The 26,030-nt window shown below is 41.8% G+C and overlaps 2 protein-coding genes and 1 long non-coding RNA gene across 7 annotated transcripts; 1 reads left to right on the top strand and 2 right to left on the bottom strand.

Annotated features, from left to right (window-relative positions):
• Nucleotides 1-50: 50 nt before the first annotated feature.
• On the bottom strand, nt 51-13,314 carry LOC309373911. Its single transcript, XR_014170279.1, has 4 exons — nt 13,201-13,314; nt 2,456-2,907; nt 1,337-1,636; nt 51-892 (listed from the first exon to the last, which is right to left on the bottom strand). It is a non-coding gene; the product is annotated as an uncharacterized lncRNA (long non-coding RNA).
• On the top strand, nt 5,808-10,285 carry LOC309373905 (uncharacterized protein). Its single transcript, XM_081918454.1, has 2 exons — nt 5,808-7,136; nt 7,227-10,285. Exons 1-2 carry the CDS (start codon nt 6,597-6,599, stop codon nt 7,833-7,835), a joined length of 1,149 nt encoding a protein of 382 aa, XP_081774580.1. The 5' UTR covers nt 5,808-6,596; the 3' UTR covers nt 7,836-10,285.
• Nucleotides 13,315-15,788: 2,474 nt separating the features above from the next.
• On the bottom strand, nt 15,789-26,014 carry TCF24 (transcription factor 24). Of its 5 annotated transcripts, none has more exons than XM_081918459.1 (5): nt 25,888-26,006; nt 25,425-25,491; nt 22,599-22,705; nt 19,835-20,220; nt 15,789-17,623 (listed from the first exon to the last, which is right to left on the bottom strand). In XM_081918459.1, the coding sequence occupies exons 3-5, from the start codon at nt 22,663-22,665 to the stop codon at nt 17,510-17,512; spliced, it is 567 nt and encodes a 188-aa protein (XP_081774585.1). In that variant the 5' UTR covers nt 22,666-22,705; nt 25,425-25,491; nt 25,888-26,006; the 3' UTR covers nt 15,789-17,509. The 5 variants fall into 5 exon arrangements, with proteins under 5 accessions (XP_081774585.1, XP_081774586.1, XP_081774587.1 ...); XM_081918460.1 differs by having other exon boundaries at nt 22,599-22,685; XM_081918461.1 differs by lacking the exon at nt 25,888-26,006 and adding an exon at nt 25,580-25,877 and having other exon boundaries at nt 22,599-22,685.
• Nucleotides 26,015-26,030: the final 16 nt, after the last annotated feature.

The raw sequence follows: 26,030 nt of genomic DNA, 5'->3' as shown, positions 1-26,030 counted from the left end.
TCTTAAATGGAGTGTAATTCAACTCACTATTGCTATATAGACTATGTGGGAAAATAGTCTCTTAAATATATTATTATTACTATTATTAATAATTTTTCTATTTATTACCCACTCTTCACTGTAAGGTCCCAGGGCAGGTTATGGCATTAAAAACATTAAGAACATATTAAAACAATGAAAGGGTTTTCAATATCCTGAATAACAATGTCATGGTTACTTTCTTTGGGTATATCCCATGGGTGTACGCTTGTTCACACTTCCACTTGTCACATTGCTTTCCACTCTATACCACTGAATCGGAGCAAACATCAATCAGGTTTTCTGGGGAAAGTGGTGGGGCAAATGGAAAACCTCTTGAGCCCATGCTTTGTAGTCAAAGAACAAGCAGAAGCATGGATGAGCCCTAACACTTTGTTCTCAATTAGGGGGGAAAAGATGGTTGCATATAAGGCATACCTTAGAACATCAAATATAAAATATTTGTGGTTTAAGGACTGAATGAAAATCAGTTCTCTAAATTTCAAAAGATACTGAATTTCAAGCATTACTGTCAACTGCATCTAGCAGGAAAAGAATGCTGAATTTGATGGGCCTTTGGCCTGATCCAGCAGAGCTGCTCTTATGCCTTCAGTATTCAGACAGAATGGCTCCCTTTCATAATTTAATCTTCTTAGCTTTATCTCAAAAATTTCTTATTACAATAAAATAAAATTTCTTTTTCATATAACATTTGCAAAACACTCAGGTTTGGTTTCTTATACATGGATTTCAGGTTTAGTGAACGACTACCTCAAACTTGCAAGCAGCACTTTCATGGTTGAAAACGATTTGACAATCTGGTCTCATTTCTGAATACATCCGAATTCAGGAAGGCACACAATCAAAACATCCACTGCAATAAAAACAATTAACATAACTTTATAATGTTCTAAGTAATTATGTTACTTGGGCCATTTAAAGCTTTACTGGCATCTCAGAATTAGGAAATACACATCAGTATAAATTCAGATGGGTAAACGGCAAAAGGAAATCATCACTGTGCCAGCAATGCAATTTTTAATATCTATACAATGGAAAACATGACTTCCTAAATTAAACTATTTCCAATGCTTTGTAATTGCTTGCAGAATGAACCCTCCAGTTTTTCCCCCCAAAAGCAGGGAACAAGAAAAGTCATATACATAACAATCTGAGGTTGTATGAAGTGTCATCAACCTCCCAACAATGTTTACTGAAAAGGAATATTGTACACGTAAATTTAAACACAAACTATGTGTCTATTTAAAAACTAGTTTTACTAAAGCACTCAGTTAAAATTTTAAAGAGTAACACTTACCATTATCCATACTTTAGGGGTCAACAGGGCATCTTGACAGACCTAAACTAACAGAATAATAAGACATTTATAGATAACCAGCTGAAAATACTATTTTAAAAATGTCAACTATGTAACTAAATGTTTGGCTTGTACAAAAGTTGTCTTTTATCTCAAATATATACAAACGGGATCCGTTCCAGAGGCCTGGCTGTATCCCGAAAATTCCGTAACTGGAGGACTGCTTCTAGGTTTGCTGCAGCCGTAACATAAAGATTCTGGACTGGAGGTTACGCAACAAGTCATCATGCTAGTCGTCCCCTGCAAAAGAATAATTTCATCATTGAAAAGTAATTTTCACAGATCCTTGAATTTGTGAAGCACGGGGGGGGGGGGGAATCTTGCCCATGGAAATGGTACTTTATACCAAATGCATAATCATGGTTGGGTGTTTTAGAATTATTTTAGGTCACAATCAGCACAGATGCAAGGAGCTTATGGACTGTTTACAACCTTGACCCTGTATTTGTTGTTCCAAATTTCCATAGCTGCATGCAAGCACACAAAAGTTAGAAACTAGTACTAGCTCTGTCCCAATCTGTAGGGATTTGAGGCTATTGAGGTTAACAGGGATAACTTTTTAGGTGTACCGTGGTACCTCAGACTAAGTACTTAATTTGTTCCAGAGGTCCATACTTAACCTGAAACAGTTCTTAACCTGAAGCACCACTTTAGCTAATGGGGCCTCCTGCTGCCGCCACGCCGCCGGAGCCCGATTTCTGTTCTCATCCTGAAGCAAAGTTATTAAACTGAAGCACTATTTCTGGGTTAGCGGAGTCTGTAACCTGAAGCGTATGTAACCTGAGGTACCACTGTACCTTGAATCAACTGTTGTCTGAGAACAGAACACATGACTAAACTTACCCCACAAATTTATCACTCACACTTGAGATCTTGAATTTGCATGAGATGCTACAGCAGTATGAAGTGGAGAGCAAGTCTTTTTGTAGGTAAAACTGCTGTAAGGTGCACCCAAGATCCAGACTTCGCCCTCTTAGGACTCCTAAGCCAACAATATTACAGTGGTACCTCAGTTCTTAACCCGAGGTACCACTGTTTTCGTAATTTGAATCAAATTACCTTTTATGATTTGCGTAGTTTTGGTTTTCTTCGCAGAATATTTTCGTGCAATGGCAGAGTCCGGGAACATGTCAGCTACACACTTTTTGAAGTCGTCGCAGAAGGTGAAAGAAATGTTGTGTTTGGCACACAGCATGGCCATTTTAACCTCTGCATTTCTGACCTGGTCAGCCTCTGTGGTATTCCTAGTCACAAATGCGGACACCGTCGGGGCATGTTTCTGTGCCTCTAGCCCGCGCTTGTGCTTGGCCGATTTTTTATGCTGAGTGACATCGGTCCTTCCCCCATGGGAGACACTAAAACTGCAACTGCAAATTGTGCAAAATGCATGACCATGCCCCACTCTGCTCTTCTTCAAGAAGCTAAATTCCTTTTCCCATTTCTCACGATACTTGCACAGCCTCTTTGCTTTTTTCGAAGGAATGTCTTCTTCTCCACCTCCATCCATCTTTCTTTGTTTGAAAAAGAAGAAAAGCAACACATCAGAGTAGCCACACATGCAATTTGCAAAGAGATTGCTCTCCTGTAGCAATCCTACCTCCTCCACATTCATACGTGGGATTTGACTGGAGTAACACATGACTGGAAAGGTTTGCAGTTCCAGAAACATAGGTGTGCACTGCCTCAAAATAAAAATAATTGAACAAAAGAACACTCACTAGGGGGCCATTGCTGAAAAAATGTCAACTCTGTAACCAGAGGTTCAACTGAATAGAATCTGAATCACATGCACCACAGGGCCTATGCACCCTCAACTTAAGATGGCTCCCTGGCCTGGCTTTGCAGCACAACACGTGCAACAAAACGGCATCCAGCGTTCAAAAACCCCCTCAGCTTGCATTAACTAGCCACACACACACGGCAGTGACAGCCTCCCCCCCTCGCCATGAGATCGCTGCCCGCCATTTTAGTCAACCAGCTCCTTTCCTTTCACCCACAGCAGTGAATCAAAGGAGCCTCCAAAACAAATCCAAAAGCACCCCCTCCCATGAGATCGCTGCCCACCATTGTACTCAACCAGCTGCTCCTTCTCTTTTCCCCATGTGCCCCTGCTCCAGACAGACCTTATGCCCAGCAAGGGTGAGTCAATGTATCCATCCAATTCCAAGCACAGGTACGTTCCAAGCACCTCCGAGCCAAAGGCCCAAAGGCAGAAAGCCCAGCCAGCAGCCAAACGAAGCCTCAAGTGGTGGTTCCCACAGTGCAGCGACCCGGCAAAGGGATACAGTGGAAAGGAAACCACACCACTGGGAAGCGCTGAAGCAAAGGCGGCACAAGGCATGCAAGCTCTGCCCCCCAGTCGTCCTCAGACTCCTTATTGGCGAGCAACACAGCCGAGCAGCCTCCCTGGCCAGCAGGGAGGGAGAGGAGCTGCTTCCTTTGAAATCCGGGAAATTTATGGGATATCTAACAATCTGGGATAGCAGCGGGAAACGGCACTGGAATAAGGGAATTTCCCGCAAAAAAAGGGAAGGTTGACAGCTGTGCTCCTTTCATCCATGGAATGCTTTTGATCCAGTACAGGGATCGCACTGGCAGGCAGGAACAACTTTTGCACATTTTCCCACTCCTTTCCACAAACTCCCCCCCCCCCAGATTATTTGAAGGGTCCCCCAATCTTCCAAAGTAGATTTTTAGAAGGGGTAGCAACGGTTGTCTGTCTCCACCACATCCTATTAATGGAAACTCCACTAGGTGGATACTCCCAATGGCAATGGCAGAAGCAAAATCTGTATCCAAGCCAATATGTCTGTTATCCTCAACAGCTGTTGCCTTCAAAGCATATTGCTACTTCCCATACAAAGCATTTTGCCAATGTCTACTCAACCTTTCAGACATACATTGGCTGTGATGTGGCTACTGCCATTCATGAACACAAACTGTAAGGAAATCCATCTATCCATTTCCTCTCCGTAATTAAAGAGCAGAGAAAAGCAGATGGTACAAATAAAGGAATCTACCTGTACCAAATGTTGGTTTGCTGGTCCCCTGAAAGTTACCGGTAATCATTTCTTAAGCTTGGAATTGAGTTGCTCTTGGAAAGGGTAGCTATGCCTTAGTTTATCCAATCAGCAGATGCTAAAGTAAGTTGGTTTAAATTGTTAATGTATTTTTTCAGTTTTGTGTGCTTTCATTACAAAGAAAGCTCATATATGCAGTATTCTTAAGGGTTCATGTTGTTATACCTTGTTGGTTGAAACAACAACGGAATCCCAGACAAATGATTCTGAAGCCACTGGGCGTAAACCTAACAGTAGATTCCATTGTCAGAATATGATGAGAGGAACTGCAAAGGCCATTAGATCCCAGTTCCAAAAATCATTATGGGGTGGTGTTTCCTTGCAAAGTTAGAAGATTTTATAGAGACACCACGTTTCCAAAGAGTATTTTTTTTAAAAAAGTTTGTTATCTGGCAAGTATAAAATACAAACTAAAATTTCAGGATTAAAGTGAACTTTTCTTTGGGACTCCAGCTATGTGAACAAGCACAACATCTTCCCTACAGGCTCAGTTCAATCTGATAACTGAGTGTATGGTATTTCCTAGTACCATCAAGCCAAAAATAGATTGCTACACAGTGAAGAGGTCATGGGTCAGGGCCATAAGACAACTCTCTAACCAATTTCCCCACTGACAAAGAGGCAATTTATCATTATAGCTTGGACATTCAGCTGATGCTACTGATTTATGAAGACATCAGCTCTAGTAATGATCTTCAGCTGTCTAATTCATCATCATTCAAACAACTTGGCAGCCTGGAAATAACTCAAAATAATCAATACTAGAAGTACATTTTCCCCATTGTGTTTTCCACAGACCAACTAATTAAAATATAGGTCAATTCCAGAAAAATTATACAAAGGAAAAGAGGGCCTCACAATGCCATAGTTAATGTACCTCCACTTTCAAATATATATAGATACCGGCTGCATGCACACACACTTGTGCATTTGTGTATAATGCAGAGCTTTCCAAACTTTTCATGTTGGTGGCACAATTTTTAGACATGCATCATAGCATGACACAGTAATTCAGTTTTACTAGCAAACAAGAGGTTAAACTAACCCCTTCTAAGAGATTCGGATACATACATAATATTGAAATGTATGGGGACACAACATCTTATGAAAATGTTTCATTTACCGTATATGTTTTAAAATATATGATTTGTAAGATAACAACATAGATTTCCAAGATTGTTGTCATTTATGTGTAACAATATGTAAATATGTGCAAGATTTTTTTAAAAATTGAATAAAACCAGTAATTACTTACCATTTTAATGAGATGTATGAGATTAGGATGAACATGGTTTTGAATATTTGGTGGAATATTAGATAGACACTCACATTTCATTATTGTGGGAAAATGATTGCTTGTACATGAGAGCATGAGCAAAGTTCTTATTGTTACAGGGTGATTTCATAGCTAGAAGCATCCTTGGAGCATGAACAGAGCGTGAACAGCTCGTGCTGTCCTATATGATTGGCTAACGTGGCATGGCCTGATGCTCGCATGGTCTAGTGCGAAGGTCCTTATCTGCTTGCTAGAACAAATTGCTTGGCTTGTACTTTGTATCTTTCTGATTTCACACAATAAAAGCTGTGCTGCATGAGCCCTAGGAGCAGCCATATTTCGGAACCTACTATGGTGTGAGACTGATTTTTCCTTGAATGCCGAGCAGCAACTCGACAATTGGTGCCCCGTGTGAGGCCTTCGGACTTCACGTTGTTTTTCATTATTCAGCACTCACCAACACGTCGTTCATCCACGTAGTGGATCCCTGGTGAGTGCTCCCGTGTGACTGCCTTCGGACTTCACGTTGTTTTTCATTATTCAGCACTCACCAACACGTCGTTCATCCACGTAGTGGATCCCTGGTGAGTGCTCCCGTGTGATTTCTTTCGGACTTCATGCTGTTTTACAACGTTCAGCCTCACCTCGCCCGGCAGGGCTGCAGACGCGTCGTTCATCCACGTAGTGGATCCCCGGTGAGAGCTCCCGTGTGAATGTGATTCTGGACTACGTTACGGACTTATCAGCACTTATCTCCGCCCGGACAGGGCAAAAGGCGCCTCCCTCATCCTCCTAAGGATCCCGCCGGTAAGTGCTCCCTGCTCTTTTTGCAACTCTTGCAATCATGGGAAAGTCTCTCTCTGCACCACAGAAAATTTTTTTTAAAGACCTTAAATTCCTTTTGGCCAGTAACAACCTTGCTGTTCAGAAAGCTGACCTTAAGTCCCTTATAATAGCCCTGGACACTCACTGTCCCTGGTTCCCCCAGGACGGAAATTGGGAGTTAGACGATTGGAAAAAAATTGGACACTTCTTTCAAAATCATCCTCAGATTGATGTCAAGGTTTTGCATGCCTGGTGTAACGTCTACAAAGCTATGTCGTGCTTAACTCCTTCAAACATTCTTCTGGCTGCCGCAACAGCTTCTTCGCCCGCCCTCCCAGCTCCCGCTTTGCCTGCCTCAAACGTACCTCCTAAACCGCCGGACATTTTCCCTTCGGCTCCTCCTGTCACTCCCCTGCATTCTTCAAATTCTGCAGCACCCCCCGCTCCTCCACCTCCTCCGCCCAAGGCATCTGGCACCGCTTCCACCCCACTTCAAGAGGCCCTTTGCGCCGCTGCTCCGTTGCTAGCTTTTGATTCTACAACTCCTAATCTTTTTCCTGTGATTGCTCCTGCCGCGCCAGGGGGAGGCCCAGCCCGGCACGAACAGTTTGATTTGAGATTCATAAAGGAACTGTATTCTTCTGTCAAGGACAATGGCCCTGCACCCCCAGCCCCCATCATGCTGAACCAAACTGATGTTCTTGATGGGCTGACGGGAGGAGGCAATTTTCTTACTATTGCCCAACAGTTGGCCCTTGATCCTATGTATTGGGCAGCCACCACCGCTGCTGCCCAAGAAGCTTTGTCATCTGTTCCTGATGACAAGAATGAGCGCGGTGGCAGCATCAGACAGGGCCCTACAGAGCCTTATGGACAATTTGTCAATCGCTTGAATAACACTCTTAAGCGGCAAGTTCAAGACGTAGCAGCCCAAGAAGTGATCGTACACCAGCTTGCGTTTGATAATGCAAATGAGGACTGTAAGCAAGCGCTGCGCGCTTTGATGACAACGCCAAATATAGCCATTGCAGATGTGCTTAAAGCCTGCCAGTCAGTGGGGACTGAGACGTATAAAGCTTGCCTGCTAGCCACGGCTCTGTCCTCCACCGTGTCCCAGAATCCTGCAAAGGATAAAACCTGCTTTGGATGTGGTAAAGTGGACCATTTTCGTGCGCAGTGCAGATCTACCGCACAGCAATGTCGCTCCAGCACAAAGTGCCCCATCTTTGATACAGGCCAGGACTTGTCAATTTTCTGAAGCATATCTTAGATCACATATTGGTCACCCTGGTTATTTGACAACAGGAATTTTACGCCTGCTGAACTTCATTTCTGGAAGGAAGAAATATTGCAGCGTCCTTTAGTGTCATACAGGTTGCTTCCAGATCCACAGTGGAAGGGTCCAACTTCTTTGATTTCTTGCGTTCGACCTTGGCGCTCTTCTGTTGCCTCGTCTTCGCCCAAGGAGACACCAGCACCTTGAAACCGTATTTTACGCTGTTTGCCGGTGATGACCTCTCACCTGACCTCAACCCACATTGCAGTTGGACACATCGCCATATTGATGTGCCCTGGATTACGTCACCTTCCACAGCGGTTCCAGTGTTTCCTGGCACGTTGAAAGGCCATCTTCAACCCTATCGCGTTGGCCCCCCTTCCCCCTGGGAAGCCACCGTTTCTACCACTTATCGTTACAGTTTTGCCGCCTCTTGTCTGGGAAATGAACCTGGCTTTGAAGGATGCCCTCGTCAGACCGGCATCGCTTGGGTTTTGCCCCCCAATAGCGACCATCCCATCTGTGTCACCACGTTTCGTTGGGTTTGGATTTTTGGCTCAGCAATGCACGGAGCAGTACATGAGGCCTATTTACAGCAAATGGGCTCCTGTATCTGCAGAAATGGCTGTGTGGCTTCTCCTGGTTTGTGGTTTTTACATGCCAATAATCGAGCCACGAAATATCACGCAGGTTGCTCGGAAACAGCTATTGGAATAATTTACCATTCTCACCCTTATTGCCCCCCCGAGCAACCAATATGGCATCGTCCTGAGTGGCCCCACAATTCCACTTCACACGGATGGAGCCTCTCCGTGAACTTTGTAAAACGCCGCTTTCGTCGTGCTGCTTTCTTGCAGAAGGCCAGGAGGCCTGAACTTTATCATCAGATTTGGACTAACAATACTTACGTTAGAGACATTAATCATTTTGCTTCTATGCTTAACCTTTCTGATTGTTGGATGTGTATGCATATCCCTCCTCAATCAAAAAGATCTGGCATTCTATTACATGGTATTCCTATAAATGCTTCATATAAGATTAGCAATAATATGAAGGACAAGCGCATAAGTTTACCTCCTGTATTTCTATCGCTTGTAGAATTAGCTCCTTATTGTTTTCATTTTAATCACAATAGCAAAAAATTTTTAGGTCATTATCCATATTGTAATTGGACACATGAATACATTAATGGATCTTCTTGTTTTCTTAATGTTACAACCATGAGTGGCAGACCAAAGGTTTTAATTAATAATGTCACAACTTACATGACCTATGAACAACAAGCTGCGTGTAGAGACTTTTATGTTTGGTTCGACTGGATGAGAAAGAGCAGCAGAACTGCATGTTTACTTCAATCTGATTTATGGTTACTTTGTGGCACACGTGCCTACAAAGAAATCCCCTCTGCCTTTTCTGGTACCTGCACGTTAGGTATAGTAGTACCCTTGGTATATAAAATAGATAAGCTCCCAGCGGTCCGTTTGCGTAACAGAAGGGAAGTACTATCACCTATTTCTCAATATACAGGGACGGCCATCTCTAGGTCCCTTCTGCCTTCTTTAGGTGCAGCCATGAATTACCGTGATTTGCATAAATTGGCAAACTGGACAGAAAATTTGTTTAATTCCACCATTTTGGCTTTAAAAATGATTAACAAAGAAATATCAGAAATAAGAAATGTAGTTCTTCAACATCATTATGCTTTAGATGTGATCCTTGCTTCTAAAGGTGGAATTTGTGCCTTAATTCATTCTCATTGCTGCATGTATATAACTGATCAATCGACCAATATCTCTGCTACTATTGATCATATGGAACAAATGATAGCCCATAATCCTTTGAATCCACCTGAAGGTTTTGATCCATGGGAGTGGTTGTCTTCTTGGTTACCTAATGGATTATGGTTAAGAAAAATACTATTGATTGTAATTGCATGTATTGTTGGCTTCATTATGGTGTGTTGTTGCATTCAATGCATACCCTCTTTGATTTCCCAATGCACTGCATGGTGGTACCGACCACGGCCCACCACAGGGGTTACAAGAGGAATTTATGTTGCAAAGTGTAGACGCTTAGGCAATGAAGTGTACGATTTGGACTAATGGTCCCTCTTTTCCTCTAATAATATAAACAAAAAAAGGGGACATGTGGGAAAATGATTGCTTGTACATGAGAGCATGAGCAAAGTTCTTATTGTTACAGGGTGATTTCATAGCTAGAAGCATCCTTGGAGCATGAACAGAGCGTGAACAGCTCGTGCTGTCCTATATGATTGGCTAACGTGGCATGGCCTGATGCTCGCATGGTCTAGTGCGAAGGTCCTTATCTGCTTGCTAGAACAAATTGCTTGGCTTGTACTTTGTATCTTTCTGATTTCACACAATAAAAGCTGTGCTGCATGAGCCCTAGGAGCAGCCATATTTCGGAACCTACTATGGTGTGAGACTGATTTTTCCTTGAATGCCGAGCAGCAACTCGACAATTTATCACATTTTTAAAATTCCATGTTTCAGTGTCTTAATGTTTGTCATTGTTGAAAAGGATACTTTACAAATGTACATAGTAAAAATTTGCAGAATATTTAACGCTTTTTTACCTATTTGGACAAATTTTTGAAACATGAATGCAAAAACTGTGCAAGTCACCTTCTCATACATCATTAACAGACTTCAATAATTTTAGCTAATTCTTCTTCAATAAGTGAAAAGTTCCTCCTTGCAGTTTAAAGAAATGGAATTCTGATCTAATCATAGTTGTGGATTTCAACACTTGGGAAGTAATGATGAACTTTCTCAGAAATGTTAAATGCTCAGCAATTAGTGAGCTGTTATCACATTTTAGCTCGCACTCAGAAGTTTTGGAAAACATTTCAAAATTTCCTTCTTTCCCTTTCTTTTTCCAAATTGCTATTTTGTCTCTCATAGAACAAATTTTATCTACAACTGTTACTATATTTTCTCCTTTTTCTTGCATACTGGTATTCATTTTATTCAAATGTTCAAATATGTCAGCAAGATATGCCAATTTTGCACACCAAAGTTTGTTTTGAATGAGATCACAGAATTCCTTTTGCTGATTTTCCTCAAAAAATTTAAGCATCATTTCCCTCAATTCGTATACAAGACAAAGCACTTGACCTCTTGACAACCAACAAACGTCTGTGTGTAGTAGAAGCTTTTGAAAACTTGCCCCCATTTCTTCACAAATATGAGCAAATAATTTTGATTCAAGATGTCTACTTTTAATGTAAATGACCATTTGAACCACTTTGTCCATAACTTTTCTTAATTCATTTCCAGTAGTGTGAGTAGTGCTTCGTGATGTAAAAAGCAACAAGTAATAATATTTTTATTCTTTCTTTGCTAAAGTTATAAAACCATTTGCTGAACCAACCATTGAGAGTGGGCCATCTGTGCATATTCCTACACAATTTAACCACTGCAAATTACTTTCCTTCATGAAGCAATCTAAAGTTTTAAATATATCTTCACCTCTAGTTCTTATTGGAAGTTCTAGACAGCAGAAGAATTGCTCAATAATTCTGTCAGTATGAATGAAACGTATAAAAATAAATAATTGTGCTACTGACATCTGTTGCAATGTAAAGATCATATTATCGTTTGCAGCTTAATGTTATCAGATATGTCTTGAATACATGTTCCAATCGTGTTATCTGCCAAAGGGATTTTATAAACTTCTTTTTCAAATTCTGGCCCAAACATTGTTCGAACAATAGCACACCAAGATTCCTTTATGGTGGTTTCTGCAATAGTGTGTGGTTCCTTGTTTTTGGTAATTATTTGAGCTACCAAGTAATTTGCCTTTTGAGCTTTCTCTAACGTCTGCATTCTCCTTATGAGTGATGCAGACGGCTTCTTTATAGGTTTTGAAATTTGTCATTTTGCTGACAAATGACTGTTTTGAGGTAAAATGACTTCAACTTGTTTGGTACCATACTTCCATTTGTAAGTATATCCCTACAAACGACACTGGGGGAAAGGATTGTTTTCATTACCAGAAAATGAATCCCCGTTTCATATACTGTAATCTTTACTGTATAAATGAGGCTTGGAATTTTCCTTTACGCTTCTTATGTACTAAAACAGACTGCTCAACAGTTGATTCTTGTATAGTTTCCTTTACAGCTGCTATATTCTGTTCATTGTAAACGCCATCTTCACCAACTTTTCTTAATTAGAAACCTATCCATTTTAGGGGGTAATTCAACTGCAATTTAAGTAATTAAACATGAAAATAGCAGCATCAGCACTTAAACTCCCTCAGAGCAGGTGGTGGTGGTCTCTGCAACAAGTGTGAGGCCAAAGTGGTGGGATCCAGCAGCCAGTGAGGGTGGGTGGCAACTAGTCTTGGCTACTGCAGGGCACTTAGGAGACTTCTTCCATCCTGGGCCAGGGCCTCATGCTGGCCTGGCGCTGCACTGGCCCAGAGGCAGGAAGGCTGCAGAGAAGAGGGGATGGCTAGCACCCAGCCCAGCCAGGCAGGCAGCACATGGTGGGGTGGGACAAGCGAATGAGACGCCAATGGTTCCTTGGAAAGCATGGATCATCAGATCCGGGCACCTGACAAGCAGCCTCGACCAGGGAGGAGAGGAAAGTGCGCAGGTAGGCAGGGTGGGGAAGCTCCTGTGCAGCCTGGCAGCAGTTACTCAGAGGGCTGCCCGCTCCCTTTCCAACCACAGGGGGAGCTGTGAAACACCTACACACTGTGTCACAACAACAACATATTTGGGCAAGCTCTGGCATGACGTGTATTAACAATGCTCTATTTTTCAAGTTACTACACGAGGAATATAGGTAACATGGCAATAGCACGTTATGACAAAAACTGCTTTTAGATTAATGCAGCAGGGTCCATCTGCTAATGGAATAGACACTTTACCTTCATCTCCTTCCACTGTTTAGGTCGGGGGGGGGGGAATAGAAGAGTGGGCTGGAGGCTCTAAAAAAGAGAGTGCCTAACAAGGCTTCCCAAAACAACCACTCATTCTCTAGTTCTGCCAGACAGCTATAAATTGCATTCCAGAAGTGGGCAAAGGTGCCCAGCCCCGACAAGTTATCTGGCGCGGGAGCCGCGCGGGATCCTCGAAAAAAGGCATCCAGACCCACAACGGTTCTCCCACCCGCCTCCAGCTGAAGGCGGGAAGCTCCCCGCGCGCTCTACCCGCCACGAGTCCTGGCCTAGCTGAGTTCAAGGTACGTGCCGAGGAAGAGGGAGGGAACGCAGCCAGGCTAGGCGGCGCGAGCACCCCAAGCCGCCCCCCACACTTTCGTCCAGGCAGCCCAAACCGCCGCCGCCTCCCCTCCACTCTCGCCCTCAAACTGCTTACCTGTTCTGCAGACCACGCGAAACCCCGCAGACCTCCATAAGAAAGGAGCGCGAGGGTGACCGGAACCGGAATTATAAGTCCATGGAGCACGTGACCAGCCCTCCCCCCACCCAGCCACGCGCCTTTTGCGCTCGTTCTTTTCCGGGCGAGGTGGCCGACAAGTTGGTTTTCATTGCTGAACTACACTTCCCATCAGCCCCCTGACAGTTGGGCCTAACTTGCTGAGGCTGACGGGAGTTGGAGTCCAACATTTCATCACCTTGGCTAACCCAAAAGGCAACAGGGCAAATGCCTTTTTTTTTTGCCAGAGATGTACGAAAAAGGTTTTTTTTCCGGAGGCGGGGGTGGGGGGGAATCCTTGCTGATTGCACGCCAGAGATTTGGGGTTTTGAATCTCGCAGTGGAAGAAGAGATCAGCTATAGCTTTCATCTGATTTCCAAAGTTGTGGCCGTAAAGACAAGAGTTTTTTTTTTTTTTTAAAGTCTTGTGGCACCTTTAAGGCTAACGTCATGCCGTCCAACATTTCTCCGATGAAAATAGGGACATCCTATTCTATAATAATAATTTTACTGTTATACCCTACCCATCTGACTGGGTTGCCCCAGTCACTCTAGGCGGCTTCCAACATATAAAAATAGAATAAAACTTTAAACATTTAAAAAACTTAACTTGCCTTCAGATGGCTTGGGGCTGGATAACTCCATACCCTCCAACATTTTAGCAATGAAAATAGGGACATCCTAAGGAAAAGCGGGACAATCAGAAAGCGCGACGGGATTGTCTGTGAAAATCCAGGACCGTCCCTGGAAAACAGGGACACTTGGAGGGTCTGACACATTTATAACGGCATAGCCTTTAATGGACTACCTTGTATTAATAAACGTGTTAAGACTTTAAGGGGCTACAAGACTGGTACCACACTTCCACGTCAGGGAAAAGTATGTGCTCTAATATGGGGTGCACCAAAGGTGGGCAAGTGCCCCCCATAAGGAGCTCTCCCGGGTCTCCCCCACCCCACTTGCCTTCCCCCTGTTGCTGGACTCTTGCCATTAATATATTAATGTTATTTTTTCTTCAGATATCTCAATACATAAGTATCTGAAGAAGTGTGCATGCACACAAAAGCTCATACCAATAACAAACTTAGTTGGTCTCTTAAGGTGCTACTGGAAGATTTTTTTTATTTTGTTTCAATATGTAAGACACTCAACTTACCACCCCAAAAATATACTTTGCCATGGACATAGCCGTGAGGGGGCAGGGAGGGGCAACTGCCCCTCTAAATCAATAAAAATACATAGCTGAGGTTCTGCCCCCCAACAAAAGGCCTCCCCTCCCTAAAAATCCTGGCTACGCCCATGTACTTCGCACATTCTGTGCTCCCCCATAATTTTATCTGGTGCTGCTCCCACTCCATGGGGTGGCTTATTGTTTATATAGCAGCCTCATTCGAGATGCTGCTGTACAAGATTAAATAAAACAGATCCCTGCTAACGGAGCAGACAAAGAGAAACACACCCAAAATATAAATAAATAAAAACATACACATATATAATCAAAACATTAAAAATATTATATACAATGCACTTTGGGTTCATGTTTATAAGCTGTAATTACAATAGTATACCCTCTAGTTAAAACATTTTCTGTGTTAATATATTCTATGTCAATCTCCATTTGCTCCCTTAGAGACCACATGGAACAGAGCAGTCTTTGTGCAAAGTAAAGGCTTGGGGCAAATGGGAGGGGGACTCAAATGAAGAGAAAAATAAGATTGGGGGAGTCACATGAAGAAAAAAAATGAGATTAAAGTCACGACTTGTTCCAAATTATGGATTGGTTAGCTATAAATGTATACGTTTTTATATGCCCACATGCCAAAAAATAATGAGGTGTGTATTCCAGATCATGAGACGCACATACATTTTGATGGAAGATGTTTCTGTGCAAACTGAGGAATGGGCCAGAATTACCCAGCACCAATGCACAGGAGATGCGCTTGTGCCATTATGCCTAGAAGGCCCACAGAAACAGCTCTCGTGAGGCTTTGGGGCTGGGATTGAATGGCAGGGGCAGGCTCCTTTTCTGATTTTAGTATGGGGGTGGAGGGAAAGTATGCTGGGGAGGAGTCATCAGGGTTCAAGCATTTTAGGCCTTAGTCCTATGCACACATACCAACTAGAATAAGTCCCACTGAAATCAGGTATTCTGAGTAAAAATGCACAGCTCTTGCTTGAAATAACTGAATGATGTCACTAACAAAGGTGTTCAGTTTTATAAAGTACTAGTGCTTAGAAAAGGTACTGTTAAATATGGGGAGGAATTATTCCTCTACAGAGACTGTGTGTCTGCAAGTCACATTTTTCACAGTTAAAGCATGGGAATGGTAGCTGGAATGGTTCCGGAATAAGCCATAGCGATGGCTGAGTCAAAGGCTAATCAGTTGTCATTATTATTATTTTAAAGAAAATCCTAATATTGTAAGACATGATAACATTCTTAACTCCTGTACCGCAAAGAAATTTCCCAAATATTCCTCTTAAATGCATTTTATTTTATTTTTGGCTTCTTGTGGAACAGTTTCATTTCTTTGATTCTGACAAATAGCAGTTTTTAAAGTATTTAATATAAATATTAAAATTCTGTAAAATCATGTATAACATATACAATAAGAAAAGATAACTAGGTGAACCTCAGCTGCACTTATCTTATAACCTCTGTTGCTTACATGCTGCAAATATTTTAGCTGAACTAGCTGAGCATGCAAGCTCTGTTTTCTGGAATGAACATATCAAGCTATAAAACATGTACACATGTTGCAGTATAGAAGTACGGTAAGCTTTTCCCTCAAACATTAATGCAGTTCAGACCGTAAAGCAGAGATAAACACAAATAATAAATTATATTACAACACCCATAATATTGCTAGATTCCATACACAAAGCTGCTTACATTGTGGTTTTGTTTTTGTTTACTGTAATGTTCTCACTTGACTATTAACACACATTCATTTTATCAGTGAAAAGAGGCAAATAAATTCATCTGAGAAAAGGTTCTTGAATAGTAGATGCTTCTAAAGGTCATTTGGACCTCTACGGAAAAGCAACAAAGAGTCTAGTGGCACTTTAAATAGATATATTGTAGCATACGTTTTCGTGGAAAAGAGCCCACTTTATCAACCACATTTGGTATTATCCTAATATGGCAGGTATTATACAGTGAAAATAATTGTAAACAGTAAGGTCAAATAGTAAAGAAACAAAAAAATACTATGCAGTGTAGAAACTTCATAGTGTAAAAAGTTTGCATTTTATGGTTAATTAATATTTGCAGCTTATTGAAATTATATTTTATTGCAGAAGCATCTTAATTCTACACACTTAAGATGCAACACAGAAATCCATATCCAAAGTTCATATAAACACAGATCTGCTTTTTTAAGCTCCTTCTTTACAAGATCAGCCAAACTACACTGTAAACTCTATAGATGTTTTATATAAACACACACACACACACACACACACACACACACACACACACACACAGGCTCATGCTGATCTATCAGTGGCCATTAACCACAACTGCAAAATAGATCCTCCATGCTCAGGAACCCTATGAATACCAGGTGTGGTCACAAACAATGGTGGAGGGCTGTTGCTTTGATGTCATGCTTGTGCACTTCGTGAGAGAATCTGTGCAGTCATTTTTGGAAACAGGACATTGGAACAGATGGATCGCTGATCCAGCAAAGCTCTGTTTAAGTTCTTAAAAGCTTGGATGCATGTGAACAGCCAAAAGAATGCACACCTGTGTTTCTTGAAGGATATGTTCAGAATGAATCCCTTCATTGAGACAGTCCATAATTCTTATGTTAATCACGAACCTTGTTGCTTTCATGCTTGCAAGTTGTCTATTATTTATAAGGGTCAGCTCACATGTTACATTCAGCCATTTCCTTCACAAATGGGATGGATTGCTTGTTGACTCAAATAATGTTACATTCACCAGGAGTTCATGAATCTCAGTTGGTATCATGTGTACAACGCATGTACATTTTGCTATTTCAGAAATCGTGGAAGTTGTTTGCGGCAGGAGGACCATAATGCACTGCTCACACCAATAGACTGCTTCTGGACATAAAGAAAGCAACCTAAAGGAATGTGAGACTATCTTAAAATTCAGCTTGTCCACCTACTTCACATGATGCCAGATACAATTGGGAGGAGGGTCATATTTGCTGGAAGGAGTGTTTTAATTTAAATATGTCCAGCATAATAAATACACAGCATTCAATATAAAAACATAGCATTACATTTGTGAATTTTTTGAAGTTTCTCCTTGATTTGTGTTTTCTGTTTGCGCTGAGTGACTCAAAAACTGCCCTGTAGCTCCAATGTATAGCCTTGATCGCATTGGCCATTTCTAGAAGACAATGTATACAAAAGTACACAATACAGTAGATTAGTATTGCTTAGGTGTCATGCTTTCTGAAACAAAAGAGATGAATGAAACTACAGCCGTACCTTGGAAGTCGAACAGAATCAATTCTAGAAGTCTATTTGACTTCCAAAACGTTCAAAAACCAAAGTGTGGCTTCTGATAGGCTGCAGGAAGCTCCTGCAGCCCATTGGAAGCCACAGAAGCCCCAACGGATGTTCGATTTCCAAAAGAACGTTTGTAAACCAGAACACTCACTTCCGGGTTTTGACTGTTTGGGAGCCGATTTGTTCGGGAGCCAAGGCGCTTGAGATCCAAGGTACGACTGTATACTGAAAACACACACACCTGAGTGCAGGAATCTGTAGTTTACAGATCTGTGCCTTGAGAGTAGTAATCCACTGTGTTCAGTTGTGAATAAACTGAATGCCTCTTTCATCCCTCAGGGGATAAAAGAGGGTAGACCTGTGGGTTACAGTTATCAGGGATGTAAACTAGAGAGAGGGCAGGGCATGAGGCTTGCTGACCATTTGAGAGCCAGGCTCTGGCTATGGAAGGAAGGACCTGTTGGGGTGCCAATGCTGTGAGACCCTCCACCTAGGTTCAGGTTGTACATATGTGTAAATAAACCATATATCATAAAGATACCACAGTCTCCGCTGTGCCTCATTAGTCTAAAAGGAAACACAGATCCTGAGTTAAGGTGCACCTGCATTTTCTGGAGTTTCACACTGCTCATGGAGATTGGGGTGGCATGTTAGAATATGTATTTTTTAATGAGTAAGGGCCAATTTTATACCACTAGTGAATAGAATGAGTACAGGAAACAAATAAGTGAAGGGCTGCTTACAGTAATAGTTTGTCTGTTTTTCCTAATTACCAACCCTTTAAATTAGCAGTTTCCTGAACTAAGCCAAGAGGGAACTAGTTCAGGAAATTACTAATTAAAGAGCCAGTAGCCAGGAGGAGCAAGCACTGCTTTAATGCAAAGTAAATGGGAGGCATTTTCTTGATTCCATTAAACTAAAAAGATGACTTCTTTCAGTTCTATCTGACGAAGAATTCTACTTCTCCTTTACATCTGCAGGTGTTGCCATACGTCTGAATTTTCCCATATCCGGAATACTGCTGTCAGCAGCAGTGTCCAGGTGGAAACCGGACAAATGTCCTGGAAAATTCGGGCGTATGGCAGCCCATGTTGGCGGTGCTGCTTTTGCCATTTTTCCATACAAATAGCTCAAGAATGGCTTTTTTGCAATTTTGCTCCAAAAGCCAACTTTGGGTAAAAAAGCTCAACAACATTTCTTTCTGCTTGAAATATGGAAACCCTATTTCACTCCCTCTGAAGGAGCAGCCACACAGCTTAGGACGTCTGTATCCATTTCTGTTGCTTGAGGCTCAGGTGGCCTTGGTGGTGCTGAGTGCCTTGCAGCAGCTTGGCTGGTGGCCCAGCTGCATCGCTCTCTGGACAGGGATATCCTAACTGCTGTCATCTATGCTTTGATAACCTCTAGGTTAGATTACTGCAATGTCTTCTGCATAGGGCTGCCTCTGAAGTCAGTCTGGAAACTTCAGTTGGTGCAGAATTCAGCGGCCAGGTTGCAAGGCAGTTTGAGCATAAAACGCCAATCCTGGCCTGACTGCGCTGCCTGCCAATTAGTTTCTGAGCCCAATTCAAAGTGCTGGTTTTTACTTAAAAGTCTTAAATGGTGCAGGACTGCAATACCTCAAAGATCGGCTCTTCCCATATGAACCGACCTGGACCCTGCAATAATCATCTGAGGCCCTTCTTTGTATGCCCCTCAAAAAAGCATCCAGAGGGTGGCAACATGAGAACGGGCCTTTTCTGTGGTAACTCCCCATTTGTGGAAGGCTCTCCCCCAAGGAGGCTTGCCTGGCATCAAAATACATCTGGTGCCAAGCAAAAACTTTCCTTTATAACCAGGCCGTTGGCCTTTAACCATCTGTGGCCTTTTAGATGTGGGCAGGATGTTTTTAATGCATTTCAATTTTCTCTTGGTTTTAATGGATGCATGTAGGGCTTTTTGTCTGTCTGTTTGGTTGGTTGTAAGCTGATTTGGGTTGCTCTGGGCAAGATAAATCAACTGCCACATTTAATAACAAATAACAAAAGCCTTCATGCTCTTACTTGATTCGGCCTAGTAAAAGAAAACCACTTTGTTCTGCATTGCTTACCTTAACTGGATGGAGATAGCCATCCCCTCTCAGCGTGCCCAAGCCCTCTCCGGGCAACTCTTCTTCATCCTGCAAGCTGCGGGTAAGGTGAGCAATGTAGGTAGTGGCCAGGAGCAGCACATCCAACTTGGAGAGCTTGGTGTCAGGTGGCACAGAGGGCAGGGTTCTCTGCAGCTCCAGAAAAGCATGGCGCAGAGTCTGCACTCGGCTGCGCTCTCGGGCGGCATTTGCAGCTGCTGGCCTCCCCAAGGCTATTGCAGTTCGTTGACCAGCTGAGGAATCTGTGCCAGACACACTGGCTGGCAGAGAGCTGGAGTTAGAGCAGGGCACAGTGAGCTCCTTGCAGTTCTCCGGTACATTTCTATAGTCCATTGGTGGAGATGAACCTGCAGCCAACAACAATACTTATTTCCAAGTACTTCAGAGGATGATCAGAGTTACGTATTTTTAATGTTGTTATCATTACATCCTGACCCAATTATTTTTTTTTTAGTATTACTGCAACACTTTGGACGTACAATTTGTTTTTCTCTTTTATCACTGTGTTTTCAGGGAACACAGCTCATAACAGCCAGTTCATTAAATCAGTATAGAACTGATTCTGTAACTCTTGAGTACAATCTGCATGGTTGGCCACTAGTTTTAGGCAGTGGTGTAGCGTGGGTTGGCAGCACCCGGGGCCATGTGGAGGAAGTATGGGTGGGAGGGAAACAGATGGTGTATGCTGACCCTCCAAGTGTCCCTATTTTCCAGGGACATCCCTGATTTAGAGAAGCCATCCCAATTTCTGATTTGATTCCAGAATGTCCCGCTTTTCCTTAGGATGTCCCTATTTTCACCGTAGAAATGTTGGAGGGTATGAGTATGCATGTACATTCAACTGCCTAATGGCATTCACATCACCCAGGAGATTGCAGCCGCAAAGATAAGAAGAGTTGTTCTATTGTCTGGAGAGGTCAATTCCTGGTTTGCATGGAGAAGCCATTTTCAACAGAGCCCAATGCCGGAAGTGCTCAGCTGTACTGAGGCAGCACGGGGTGTTGAAATTTTGTGCGCCTAACAATTTTGCGGCAACTGCTCCTGTGCCCCCGCCCTCACTATGTCACAGGTTTGGGTGAACTAGGCTAAACAAATCATCTGTATTAGAGTTTGCAGATCAGCTGAACCTTATGGAGCTATGCATAGCTAAGAGCTGTGGTCATGTACAGAGTTCAGGCAGTTCTAAAAGACTTTCAGAAAACAGTGGCTGACCTGAGAGCAATAAAATAGGAGGCAAACAGAAGCAGGTAACTTTAAAAGTATACGTTTAGGCGGAACACCAGTCAAACTTAGTTTAGAATTTACTCACATGCTTAGAATTGCGTTCTCTGAACAGTATCTCACTCAATGAATTAATTTCTGCTTTTGCACCAACATACTGTAACCTTAAACATTAAGAGTGCCCAATAATGTTATCCACAGAAATGGCAGATATTTTGTTGACTGAGCTGAACAGCACATAGTACTCTTCCCCAAGTCAAATTGTGTAATGACAAAGGCTGGACAAGTTATTTTGGCACCCAACTCCCAAGGAAGAAGGTAACACATGCACCTCTCCTTGTAAGTAATTAAAATACAATAAAAATATTAAATAACTCAGAATTTTCTGCCCTTTCATAATATTCCAAATCTGAGACAGTTTCCTCACTCTGCCTAATGGTGGGGCCAGCATCACACAGCTTATATTGTATTTACTCAACAGATGGATTTCTCCTTAAAAAAAACCACCCTAAAACTTCTAGTGAATATGTCTAGAGCCCAATTCTGCATTCTGTAAATAATATCTTATTATATTAAGTGTGAAAAATCAAATTACACAGAATCTGACTCTGACTCTGCTACGTGGGTAATAAATGGGCTGTCCTTTCAGAATAATAAAAAAACACTTCTTCCAGAGGTTAAATATTCATTCTTTCTTTTTGAATATTCCAGTAGAAATTAAACTTTAGTTCAATCTCCTCTTTCCTTGCTCCCTAAGTATTTTGTTTTGTATTGTTTCACAAAAGATTCTGGAAATTAAATAACGAATGGCAATAAATTCTATTCGGCAAGGTTTTGATCTGAATGACCCCTATAACTTTGAAGAGAAATTGTTGTTATTCAACATAACTGAAATATCATCACTTTGGAAATGATTGGTAACAATAAAGTTACTTTTCTGATTGCATAAATGAGTGTTCAGATGATGTTATGTAACATGAAATACTGCTTGAAAATTCTGATTGAGAAGGATTGCAATTCAGGACCCTTAAAATAAAGTGCTTTTACTGAATATATGTTGCAGTAAACAATCTGAAAAGAGATGGTTTCTTGTCATTTCCAATTTACACTAATTTACAAATTAAAAAGGTAAAGGTACTCCTGACCATTAGGTCCAGTCGCAGATGACTCTGGGGTTGTGTGCTCATCTCGCTCTATAGGCCGAGGGAGCCGGCATTTGTCCGCAGACAGCTTCCAGGGTCCTTTTAATGTGTTTTTGTCAGGATAAAAGAGCAGATGATAGTAACAATGGTTTGCATCTGTGAATGAGATCCATTGGATTTCCCCCGTTTTGTAAACAGCACCTTGCCATTTGGGTGCATACTGTACCACTTGGGTACTCAATACTAGGTGTGTGGTTCTTTCAGTCATGGCCATTGTGTACAATCATAGAAATACCTGGAATATCTATGTATATGTGTTCGCATATACACTGGCCAACATCCAAAGACTTCTAGGCACATACCTAAAATGCTTTTGCGCAAATGCTGAAGCTTTTGCCCATTTTCATTTCCTCCCACAAAGCTTTGCATTGGAAGAAGGTCTGGAAGGTCTTCTGACCCGCAGGAGTTGCTTTTTGAAGCATGTATGCAAGAGGCCAAGATACAAAAGGGAGGGTGAACAGTTTTGTGCTTCTGATTAGCTCTTTTGATTATATATACAGTTGTCTCCATGTACACACAACCAGCAAGCATAAATTATTACAGAAATCAGAGGGACTACAGATCAGCTGTATACTTCAGTCCCACAGATTTCATTGGCAACGAGTTTGAGGAAATTGTGCTCCTTGGACATGTATACTGTATATTATGTATTTATTAAATCTAGTATATTTCTAGGAGTCTTATAAATTAGATCTATCTATCTATCTATCTACCTATCTATCTATCTAGTTGGGATAGTAGCAAACCCAGGGACCAGTTTGCAGAAGGAAACCCAGACCTTAACAAGGCTGAATCAAGCTGTTCTGCTATCCCAGGCAAAAATTTATTTTGATGCTCAGTCTTGCACTTCATTGTATATAGTGTGTGATTGGGGTGGAAGGGTATTTCTGCAGGGGTTTAACAGCAACTCATCAATGGGACATAGGGAAGGGGCTTCAAGTAGAAAAATGAATGGAGGGGGAGCGAGCCTAACATACATTCTATGCCTATGGTGAGAACAGGATCGGGACCCTGGAAGAACCGTATTCCCATCTCAAAGGTTTCCCCTAGTTTCAGAATCTTTCCCTGTTCCATTCAAGTATTTTGCAAAAACTTAGGGTGATGAATGCGTCTGATTCTTATTTTTGTACTGTTGCAACTGTTATTTTTTTTTTAAAAAACTGAATGCTGTCATTGCAGCAGACTGTTGTCAAAAACAACAAAACTACTGATATTCTTCTTCTTCTTATTATTATTATTCATTTAGTGCCTAACGTTTTCAAGGAGCTGAACAAGGTATCAAAAAACAACACAGCCCCTGCCATCAGGCTTACAATCTAAGGGACAGAATGCAAAAGGAAATAGGAAACATACACTGTAGGGAATGTCTAAAATCTAGTAGTGTGTAATTTTAATGTTGTGTCTGCCAAAATGCTTTCCATGCAGAGGATCCCAGGTTTACTCCCTGACATCTCCAGGTAGGGCTGGGAATGTCTGTGGTCTGAAACCATGGAATGCTACCCTGTCAGGGTAGAAAATGCTGAGTTATGTAGACCAATGGTTTGACTTGGTTTAAGGCAGTTTCCTGTGTTCCTGTTCACACAGAAAAATTTACAGGCACAGACTAATTTGCAGTTTCTGTGGTGACAGTTTTCCTCTTACAGTAGACAGAGAAAAATCACTTCTAAAAGAGGCACAGAAACTCCTATAAACATTATTTATACACATGTAGGGAAATAACTGATCAAAATCTACATGGGATATTTAGTGCATCATGTGTCACCTGCAGTTATAAGCTATATGCATTTATTTTCCTTAGTGTAAATCTGCATCAGTATCTTTTTAACAAGATCCTAAAGATAAACTTGCAAGTAGTCAAGAGTGAAAACCAGTCAAGATGGTCCCCAAACTTCCAGGGGTGGCATTCCAAAATTAAGTGTATTCCTATAACCAATTTGGAAGGAATCAATGCATTTTAATTGCCTGTCATTGTTTTCGTATGCCTCCAATATTTTCCCTTTCAGGTTTTAGCTCCTTTGCTTTTGATTTGTTTTGTCAATAGCTGTTTTTTTTAAATTAATTTGCCTGAATGCTCAGTAAATATTTGGTCTCATTGAACTGCTATAGAATGTGTACATTTCCTTTTCTGGTCCAGCATTCCAACAAGCAAATTATATTAGTTAGCATCCAACAAATACATTGTAAGTGAACAACTTACAACTCTTTTACACTTGAGGGATTTGAAAAATGTTTGATGATACAGAAGGATTCTAGGTAGTGCCTGATTGGGCTTTTAGGATCTCTTCAGACACCACTTTGGCTGTAACATCAGTTAACTGGGAGAAATGAACAGAGATGTTTAGGGAGTAATGAACAGTATTACTGCCACCTTCCCATTCTTAACATTTATTTGAACACAGAGTAGGGGAAAATCAGTAGGACTTATTAGCAAATAAATTCATCAGTCCAAAATTTTCTTATTTGGAAGTCTTATTTGAATGAGGCTTACAGCCAAGAAAGCACTAAATTTAGCATTGCCACCTAACTGTTTTCATTACAAAAATTAAACATAAAGGATAAATCTAGTATGCAGCATGGTTTACTTAGGAGCATGCCCCGTTGAACTAAATTCCTGCTACTTATGAGTAGATGTTTATAGGACTGCAAGGGAAGAAAAAGTAGTGCAGAATTTCCCATTCAACGTTCTAGGTACAACAATTTCCCCAAGCATCAGTGTGATTTTCACTACTTTAACGGCTAGCCGGATGCAAATATGCCTTTCCCCACTCTCACTTTCTTGAGGCTTGAGGTCAATTTGCGGCTGATGTATGGCTTGATCCTCAATACACACAAATAACTTCTATTTTTAAGATCGGAATGAAAGGTTCTGTAATACATTCCCATTATATATATATATATATATATATATATATATATATACACACACACTGTTATTATTCAAACCGTTGGAACATCGAAAAGTATTCGTTCTTATACACCACATATGTAACTCAAATTGCTTTCTTACAGCTACACATTTTGACTTTCCGGCACTGAAAAAACAGCAGCTGACTGATTTCGCATCCGAAAAGCCAAGAGCTTCTAAGAGATCGAGATATTCCCTATTCCGAAAGCCCACAAATTCGCACCTTTCTTCAGTTGAAACTAGAATAACTCCCGACACGAATCAATAGCGGCGAGACTTCGCTCACAATCCTGCAAGGAAACAAATATCACTTTCAATCCCTCCTGAGTATAATGGCAAGATGATTAGGGAGAGCTAGCCAGTCCAATTTAAAATTACCTGCTTGTTGTTGAGCCTGCGGAGCTCGCCACGCTGAGCGAGCCCGCTTCCCTCGATTTGCAGGGTAACTTTTATTCCCAGGGAAGTTACTGAGGCAACTTCCAAGAGAACATGTTCAAAGGGCAGACAGACCACCAAGATGCATCTCTAAAGCAGCACTTTTGGGCGAAACCGTTTCGGGCAATGACTGGGTTCTAACAATAAATGAGACTGCACGCAAATACAGAACCAGAGTAAATATATCAAAACAGCACAAATGCCCGCTACTGAGATAGAGAGAGCAGAAAGTTACACAGGAAAGCACTTACTTAGTCTTCTGGGGTGAGCACCCGGGGCAGAGAGGCGCCTGGCCGGCCAGTAGCGATGTAGTCCAGGCTGGGAGTGGAGAAGCGCGTCTCTCTTATAGACTTCCGAGGGGCTCCTCCGCCTCCTGCTGCTGCTGCTCCTCCTC

Source organism: Podarcis melisellensis (assembly GCF_964234715.1).
Source record: "Podarcis melisellensis genome assembly, chromosome: 7".
Lineage (NCBI taxonomy): Eukaryota > Metazoa > Chordata > Lepidosauria > Squamata > Lacertidae > Podarcis > Podarcis melisellensis.
This window is presented reverse-complemented; position numbering and strand designations above follow the sequence as displayed.